The sequence below is a fragment of the Leptopilina boulardi genome, unplaced genomic scaffold (assembly GCF_019393585.1).
Source record: "Leptopilina boulardi isolate dan_hultmark-lab unplaced genomic scaffold, ZJU_Lbou_2.1 LbouV2_396, whole genome shotgun sequence".
Lineage (NCBI taxonomy): Eukaryota > Metazoa > Arthropoda > Insecta > Hymenoptera > Figitidae > Leptopilina > Leptopilina boulardi.
In genome coordinates, this window is record NW_026137969.1 from 901,713 (window position 1) to 911,774 (window position 10,062).

Sequence of the window (10,062 nt, forward strand, 5' to 3'; positions counted from 1 at the left end):
CCTTCTCCCTCTCTTTCTTACTCATTCCCCCCCACCATAAATCTATCTCTCTTCCACTCAATGTTTCCTCTCTTCTCCCCACCCCTCATTTTCTTTCACCACCTCCCACTTTAGCACGTCACACGGAAGTGCCGTCCCACTTTGTTCTTGTTCTCTCACTTTTGTGCGCGTATCGAACGAATCACGCAACAGTCGCTCACGTTTCCAAATATATCCAATGTGGTGGGGGGGATGATGAAGAACAGGTCTCATTGGTGGGGGGTTTCCTTCCTTCTCTACTTTTGCCAACCAAGATTTCAGACTCTAAATTGTCAGTTTAGTATTGGGTTAGGTCAGCCCAAGGCAACATCGTAGTTTTTAGTTGTGTAGTTGCTCTCTAACACGTTGTTCCTATATTATTATTATCATTTTTTTTTTACTATTATAAACTCGAACTTGTTTTTTTCTTATTAAAAAATAGAACAATTTTTTTGTGAAAAAAAGAAAATTTTATTCTTAAAAAAAAAAAACTGTTCGTGATTTAAGTGAAAAAAAAATGTTTTAAATATTGTGTTTTATTTCCACGAAGAAAAAAAAAATTTTTTTCCTTTGCTTTTGGAATTTCTTTTGGTGAAAGTGATACATTTCTTGTGTTTTTTTGTGCTTGTGTTTGTATATTTATATATATACACCAAAAAAAAAGAAGAGAAATTTTCATCAATTTCTTTTTTGCATCAAGTGTGCATGGAGTATTTGTGTTTTGCAATAAAAAATTCGTAGGATGGCACTTTCTTATCTACAGGAGGCGCAAATTACCGCAGGTAATTTAATTTTAAAGTCAAATTTTTTTTTGTCTCTTCGTTAGTTTTTTCTTTCTTTACAAACGGAATTTATCACCGATTCTTTTCCTATACGAATTAGTTGAAATTTTTCTAATTCGTCATAACAAAACGTATTAATAGCAAACCGGAATTAGTCAGAATATTCTAATTCGTAACAAAAACGGAATTAGTTAAAATTTTCTAATTCGTTAAAACAAATTAAAAAATTTTCTAATTCGTACAAACGTAATTAGAAAATTTTAACTAATTCTGTTTTTAAGGAATTGAAAAATTTCAACTACTGCCGTTTTGTTATGAATTAGAAAATTTTTATTAATTCCGTTTAATTCCTAATTCGTAACCAAACAGAATTAGTAATCAAATGGAATTACTTAAAATTTACTAATTCGTATCAAAGCGAATTAGTAATATAACGGAATTAGTTAAAATTTTCTAATTCATATCAAAACGGCATGAGATGAAATTTTTCAATTCGTAAAAAAACGGAATTAGTAAAATTTTTTTCTAATTCGTAACAAAACGGAATTAGTTCAATTTTATTAATGAATCGAAAAATAGAATTTTATTTTGATAATAAATTTGTAAATTTTAACTAATTCGTATAGTGCAAAGAATTAGTGAATTTGTAGCTAATAGAAATAGTTAAAATTTACTAATTCGCAGTAAACCAGAATTAGTTGATATTCACAAATTCGTCGCAAACAGAATTAGTCGAAATTCAATAATTTAAAGCTTACAAAATAAGTTAAAATTCGCTAATTCGTGTTAAATAGAATCAGTTAAAATTCACTAATTCGTATTATTAACCAGAGTTAGTTAAAACTTAAAATTCATAAATTCATAGCAAATGGATTAAGTTAAAATTTACTAAAAAAAAAAAATAAGTAAATATAACTTTTTAGCTAATTCATTAGTAAATTTTAACATAATTTGAATAGTAAAAAGAATTTGGTTAAAAGTCACTATATACATTAAAAAAAAATTACTTTCAAATTCACTAATTCGTAGCAAACAAGAATTATAGTTAAAATTAATTAATTTTTATATCAAAAAATAATTCCTTAAAATTTATTAATAAATTATTTAGAATTGAAAATAAAAAAAAATTACACTATTTTTCCGTTTCTTTTGTTGTATATATTATAATAAAAATGGGCACGACTTTGACATGCCCTTAAGAATTATTATCATTATTTTGTTTTTAATCGCAATAGCAGTTTCTCTATTATAATTTGACAATTGTTTTCAATTTTTTTCTTTTTATAAGTACCTATATATATAAAATTTTCATAAATTCTGAGATGAATGAAAATTTCATTTGATTCAAAAATTTTGGAAAATTAAATTTTACTCTGCACTGAAAAAAAAGTTTATTTCACTTAAATAAATGGATTACTTGGCTATTATCAAGTAAATATTTATTTGTATCAAGTAATTATTTATTTGTATCAAGTAAATATTTATTTATATTAAATAATTATTTATTGTGAATTAAATGGTATTTGTTTCAAATATACAGAAATTATTGCTCCAAAAATACAGATTATTTAATTCAAAGAAAAATTATTTGATTTAAGTAAATATATTTATTTGATAATAAAGTCAAGTAACCGATTAGTTGAATCGAAATAAATTTTTTTTTCACTGTATGATTTTTTGTTTTTTTTAAATTTTTTTTATATTTAAATCCAAAAAAATAAAAATTTACAAAAGAAAATCTCGAATTTTTAGATTTCAACTAAACTTTTCTTTAATTTCCAATTTTTTTTTTTTTTTTTTGATAAAAAAACCCTTTAGATAATAATAGAAAGAAAAATTTTGTTTCCAATAAATCAAAATAATTAAAAAATCCGATTTTTTTCGCATATATATGATAAAAAAAATAAATAAAAGGTTTTCTCTCTCTCTCTCTCTCTCTGGAGAAAAATTCAAGAAATAAAAAAGTATATCTCTTCTCTCTCGAGTACAAGGAATTTGCGGCCAATTAGAAAAGGGATTGAGGGGAGGGCGGTCCTTCCTTGTTGCTGGGAAACGGTGATAAGGGAAAAAATATCGATTCGCCACAAGGCTTATTAATGGACTCAGTTTCAAAAAAAAAAAATTATATATATATTGTATACTAACCGTTTTTTCATTATAAAAATATTAATTTGATGTGTAGATATTTTTTTATCTATAAATTTAAAACAAAAACAACTAAAAAGTGAAAAAAAACTAAATGTAAACAAAAAGAAAGAAAAAAATTTTTTAGAAGATAATTTTTTTGAAGAAAATCTTTAATTTAGGAAAAATTTTTTTGTTTATATCAAAATTTAGTTTTAAGTATTACCGGTAGAGGGCACCACGTGATGGACGATTTTTCCTTGATCGGGAATTGGGACTCTTTCTTTTCTTCTTTGAATTCTGAAAAATGAAAATATATTACAAAATTAAAAATAATTTGTTAATTTTGTTTTGTTTTTTTTTTTGATTAATTCAATTTTCTAATACACTTTATTTATTTTGAATATATTTTCCTCTTAAAACAAGAGTATATTTTAAATTTGTAATTTCATTCTTTTGCCCAATTACAATATTTAAATTTACAATATATATTCTTAAATTTAGAATATTTTTTTAGAATATTATTCTTTTATATAGAATATTTTTAAAATGAGAATATATTCTTAAATCTAGAATATCTATTTTATATACTCTTACTTAAAAAAAAAGTATATTTTAAATTTAAATTCTTTGCATACTATATATATATATATATAGTATGCAAACTTATTTGAAGAGGAAAAAAAATAGTAAAAGAATTATATTTCGATATATATATTAAAATTCAAATGATTTATTCTCAATTGTAGAGGATTTTAGTTTATTCATTTATTCACTGTTATTTTAATTAAAAAAAATTTTTTTCATTAACAGAATTGTAATTTTTCTTTTTTCTTTGATTAAATTCGTTATTTATATATATGTACTCTTAATTTGAGAATATTTTTTCATTACATATTATTTGAATTAACAAAATTACAATAATTCATTATATAAACAATTAATTTGAAAATATTTTTCAATTGCGTTTAAAAAAAATTACAATTCAGTTCAATTAACATTTGTTTATTCTCAATTTGAGAATATTTTTATCAAAAGATGTTTTGGCTATCCAGTAGAAAATTATTATTATTATTATTATTATTATTATTATTATTATGTATGTATATTTATTTATTCTCAATTTGACAATATTTTTCCATTTAAATTATAAAATTACAATAATTGTATTCGTTATATTGTTATGGAAAATATTCTCAAATTTCTTTAATCAAGGAAAATTCATTTTTTTTAAAATTAGTTTATCCTCTTTTTATAAAGTTAAAATAGAATAAAAAGTTTTCAATTAAAAAGAAGAAGAAGAAGAAGAAGAAGGAGGAGAAGGAGAAAAAAAAGAAACTTTGGGAGACAATTTTTTAATGAATTTTCTAAATTCGCTTTTAATTCCAATATATCCCTTTTCTCTTATGGACATCTTAATTCCGTTAAATTAATTTTCTAATTAGATGAAGATAAATTAAGTTCCAAGAGGTTGAAGGAAAGGGAGAAGGTGGAGGAGGAGGTAAAAATATGTAAGAGGAAAAGAAGTAGAAGGAGAAGGAGGACGTGGCACGTGGGGCAGTGGGTGGCCCACGATATCATGAATGAACGCCCAGAGACGTGTGTAAAAGAATGTGAATGAAGGGGAGAGGGGGGGATGAGGTGGGAGTGAGTCGTTTCCGGGAGCAAGTCCTCCACGTGTGGGGAGAGAGAGAGAGAGAGAAAAAAAGAGAAAAAAATATATAGTATACGCGAACGAATCCTCGTAGAAGAGTAGAATGAGGAGAATTTTGCCGATCAATTGGGTGGCGCACGTGTCTCCTTTCCCTCTCAACTCCACCCGTTAAATCCCCCTTCCCTCTCACCCCTCTCTCCCCGTTCTATTCGTTCCGTTTCCCTCATCACCCTTCCCCATTTTTTTTTTTTTTTTTTTTTCACCAACAATCGTCTTGACTCCCAAACTGCTCCGCTTTCCAGTTTATATATAATCTTTCCCATTCTAATATCGATTTTTCAATTCGACATGACGACATTTACTATATATAAATTTTATACAGAAAATAGTTTTTTTACTTTCACTTTTTTTGATTTCGAAAAATTTAGAATTGCGGATTCCATATATTTCTGATGAATTTGATTTGGTATTAAGTATTATTTTCTGAATTAGTGAAATTAAAGAGGAGAGATTATTATTTTTAGGAGAGGAGAATTACTTTTTTAGAATCGCTAATTCGAGGGGAAAATTAAATCTTAAGTTAAAAATCCCCAATAGCAATGGTTTTTAGCCATTTAGCAAAATTTTTAAGGATTGTTGAATTATACTAAAGATGAAGGTTTTAGGATAGGAGAATTATTTTTGAAATTGCTAATTCGAGAGGAAAATTAACTATAGGTAGTCTTAATTCCAAATGATTTCTAAAAACCATCGCAGCAACTATTTTTAGCCCTTCGGCAAAATTTTTGATAATCAACGGAAGATTAAAGATACTACAAAAATAACGGGTCCAATATTTCTGATGAATTTGGCTATAGGTTTAGGACTCCTAAACCTAGCCTAAATTCTCTTAAATTAGGAGAATTCATCCTGTAATCGCTAATTCCAAAGGAAAAATTAATCTTGAAGATATTTTAAAGTATTTATAAATTTGGGTTCTTTAAACAAATCCTCACTGCTAGAAATGTTGCAGATAATCCAAAAGATGTATACCAGGACCGTCGGATTTTGAAAATTATGATAATAATGCCCCAGAGGTGTTCGTAGATATCCTAATTTAATTTGTAGCAGTGAGAATTTGTTTAAGAATCTTCAATATAAGTTTGTTAATGTTTCCTTTGGAATTAGCAAAGGGTCCAACTAACTAATTAATTCTATATGATACTCCTTAATCCCCTATAAATCCAAGTCCTAACGAAGATGGTATTAATGAATAGTCCAATTTTGCTAATCAATTCAGATTCTAGGGATGTAGATTTACAAACTGTATTTAATTATTAACTAACAAAACAATTCCATTTGTCATTTTTCAGGTCTCTTACCCGGTCAACATCTCGACATGAAGCAAGAAACTGAAAAGCAACCACCATCACCGCCATTGAATAATAACAGTGCTGCGACACTATTCTCTGGAATGGGTGCAGCCGCCGCTGGTCTATCAATGTTAACACCACAACAATTATTGGCAGCAAGTCGAACCGCTGCATTAATGGCAGCCGGAATTCCCGTTTCTTTACATGCAACATTGGCAGCAAGTCCCGCACTCTATAGGCATCATCAAACATTATTTGGTGGTTGGTTACCACCACCAGGAAATGGTACCGGTGGTTCATCACCACCATCACCACTACACGCAACATCAGGTTCAATATCACCAGCCTTAAGTACAAAATCATCATCACGTGGACGAAATAATCATTCAAATATCATGAATAACAATAATAACAACAATAATATAGTGAGCAGTAGCGTTGATCGTATAACAAAAAAACAACAACCCCTAAAGAGAAAACTTAACAATACAATGGGAAAGACAACAAAAATTGATAGTATTCAATTACCACTTGATGGCGCAGCACCATTAAGTCCACCTTCGTCAATTAGTCCCGAGGCAGTTAAGGATAGTAGGGATAAAGTATTTACATGTGAAGTTTGTTCACGTTCATTTGGCTATAAACACGTTTTGCAGAATCATGAGAGAACTCATACAGGAGAAAAACCATTTGAATGTCCCGAGTGCCACAAACGGTAAGTTAGACAACTTATACTTCTTCAATTATCCTAATACCTTTGGAATTATTTTACAAAACAGAAATTTAATTTCCCTTTTAAATTTTTGTTACAGATTTACGAGGGACCATCACCTAAAAACTCACATGAGACTGCACACCGGCGAAAAACCCTATCACTGTAGCCATTGTGATCGTCAATTTGTGCAAGTTGCAAATCTACGTCGTCATTTACGCGTACACACTGGCGAACGTCCCTATGCATGTGAATTGTGTTCAGCAAAATTCAGCGATTCAAATCAATTGAAGGCACATTTATTAATTCACAAGGGTGAAAAACCCTTTGAATGTGAACATTGTCGAATGCGTTTTCGTCGAAGGCATCATTTAATGCATCACAAATGTGGCCTTGCCGGTTCAATAACAACTGCAAGTAGTAATGCATCGTCAACACGTTCACAAATTGGTTCACCATCATTGGCAAGCGATGATCTTGATGAGGACATTGACATTGACATTGACGTTGATATGCGACTAAATCATCATTATCAACAGCAACAAAATGAAAATGAAATTAATTCACAACGTAAAATGAGAATACCAACAACCGTCCAATTACATCGTCCATTAACAAGTCCAATTATTAAATCACAAATTGCCTCACTTACATTGCCATTGAATTTATCAAATATTCCAAATAATTTACCTGAACAAACTGAACCCGAGGATCTTTCAATGTCAACTGGTATGCATCGTTCAAATTCACACAGTGGCGGTGATTCACCATTAAGTCAAAGTCCCAGTAGTGATCATCATCAAGATATTGATGATGTTAATGATAATAATGATAATGATGACGCTAACGATGTTAAACTCAATATATCAGTGGCTAGTCCAAGTACTTTATTCCTTCAAAAATCATCATCCTAACGATGATACTATCCAAATCTGATTCAATAACTTTTATCAACAAAATGTTATTCTTGGAATCGTTATTAAAAAAAAAACAGACGCAGCTCTTGATGAGTATGCAAATTTTTTTTTTGCTGTATCTCGATATTTTAAATATCCGTGAGGGGGAAAAATTCTCCCTTCAAAAATCAATAAACATTGTTTTTAATTTTGAATTCAAATAGAAATTTTGATTCAAAAAAGAAAGTTTTGATTCAAAAAAGAAATTTTTATTCAAAAAATTTGAAAATTAATGTTTAATGAAGCTAAAGATATGTCTATATAAGTTATTGTCGAATCTAGTAGAAATTTAATTGATCGAAAAAAAAGAGAGGAGAGAAAGGGAGAAAATCATCGGTGATTAAGGAAATTCAATGCAAGAAGATGATTTCAAAATTAAATTATATTTCTTGGAATTAATCAATTGGATGAATTGGATCAATAGAATCAATTATTTTTCAAATTCATTGAATTGTGAGGAATTAATTCCAAAAAAGTACATCGATCAATCATTAAATTGAAAAATTCAATTAGTTTCAATCATTTGGATTAATCTATCGAATAATTCTCGATCAATACTGATCAATAATTTCAATTTTATTGATTGGATTTTTTTTTACTAATTTTTTGAAATTAAAATCACGCTTGCTAGATTCTGTCAAATAATTCTATTGACTGACATAGTCCAATTAATTAGATAATCGATCCAATAAGTTGGATTGTTATCCAATTAATCGGATTATGGATCCAACTAATTGGATTATTGATCCAATTAATTGGATAATGGAGCTTATAAATGAAAATATTTAAAAAAAAACGAATTCGATTATATATTCAAATAATTGGATATTAAATTCAGTTAATTCGATTTTTGATTTAAAAAAAAATTGGATATTAAATCCAGTTTATTGGAACGTTAATTCAATTCGTTTGGTAAATAAATCCAATTAATTGAATATAATATCCAATTAAATCTGCTCCTAATCCAATGAAAAAAAATCGATTGTATTGAATTCGATTGATCGATATCACAATGATTTTTTTGCTACAAATTTAAAATATCAATACAAAATATGAAATAATAATAATAATAATAATTAGTATTATTATAAAAATAATTTTTTATTAAAACCAAATTGTTTTTCTAAAATTACATTTATGGTTCTTTTAAAAAAATTTATAAATTATTTCATATTTTTGTTTTCTTTTAATTTTTCGTTTAAAAAAAAATTCCTCACTTTTTTCTTTTAGTTTTAGGTTATGTTTGGCATTGAATCTCCTTAAATCGAAAATTAAATTATCTATGTCGATTCTGAAAAAAAAATTTCGTTGAATTAATCAAAAATAATTTTTTTCCGTTAAAACAATATAATTGTTATTTGAGTGAATTTTTTTTTGTTGTTATTGTAAGAGAAATTAGAAAAAAAAAAAAAAAATGTGGAGAAAATGTTAACGCAAGACACTGTAATTTATTATTATTAAGGTGCAAACATTTTCCAATATTATATTTTTACCTCTTTTTATTATAAATAATAATAATAATTTATTAAACATAATAAATAAAACAAAAAAAATATATATATATTTAAAATATTATCATTCAATATTATTCAATAGTATAAATTTTGTACAAATTGAATAATATTCAATAATATTCATTCTAAAAGGAAAAAAAAAAAAAAAAAATATTCATTCCGTTCAAATTTTTTGACACATTCAACGAAAGAGGGTACAAATTCTGACCTTAATAGTTAATTAAAAGAAAAAAAAAAAAAAAAAAATTGGAATAATATTTTTATTACTGATTGAAAAAACAGATGATGATGATGATGATGATGATGATGATAATGAAAAAGAAATAACAAAAATACGCCAAAAATTTTTTCGAATTATTTGGAAAAAAATATTTTTAATTATCAATTTTTTTAAAACTATTTTTAAAAAAAATTCCGAAATTTCGGAAAAATTAAAAAAAAATCAATTTTTAAAATTAGTTTTACGTAAAATATTATAATAAAAATAATTTTTTCCACAGTGCACAACTACTGATATTTTATAAGAAAAAAATTGATGTTTTAATATTAAAAGGAAAAAAAGGACAAATTTTTGCTCAAATAGTCCAGTTTTGTGCACTAGACGAAAATAAAGAAAAAAAAAATACTTTGAAGGACACTTGTATACTATAAAAAAAAAAAAAAAAAAAAAAAAAAAAAAAAATGAAACTAACTCTACCTCACCAGACATCTAAATATGTATATCTCAAACACAAGACTGATTTTAAATAGTATTCTTATAAGTGTAAGAAGAAATAAAAAAAAATAATAATAAATAAAGCGGAACAAAAACCAAGAGTATTGGGAAAAATTAAAAAAAAAAATTCACAACATATATTAAATAAAAACTGTCTTGTTTTTTTCATTATAAGTTATATTCTGTAAGTAGTCGTGTAATAATCATCATTATGTAGAAATTATCGAAAAAAAAA

At 26.6% G+C, this 10,062-nt stretch overlaps 1 protein-coding gene across 1 annotated transcript; it reads left to right on the forward strand.

Moving 5' to 3' along the window:
• Positions 1-312: 312 nt before the first annotated feature.
• LOC127288788 (protein krueppel-like) lies at positions 313-9,799 on the forward strand. The gene is made up of 3 exons (XM_051316442.1): positions 313-800; positions 5,931-6,645; positions 6,743-9,799. The coding sequence occupies exons 1-3, from the start codon at positions 761-763 to the stop codon at positions 7,554-7,556; spliced, it is 1,569 nt and encodes a 522-aa protein (XP_051172399.1). The 5' UTR covers positions 313-760; the 3' UTR covers positions 7,557-9,799.
• The last annotated feature ends 263 nt before the right edge of the window (positions 9,800-10,062 follow it).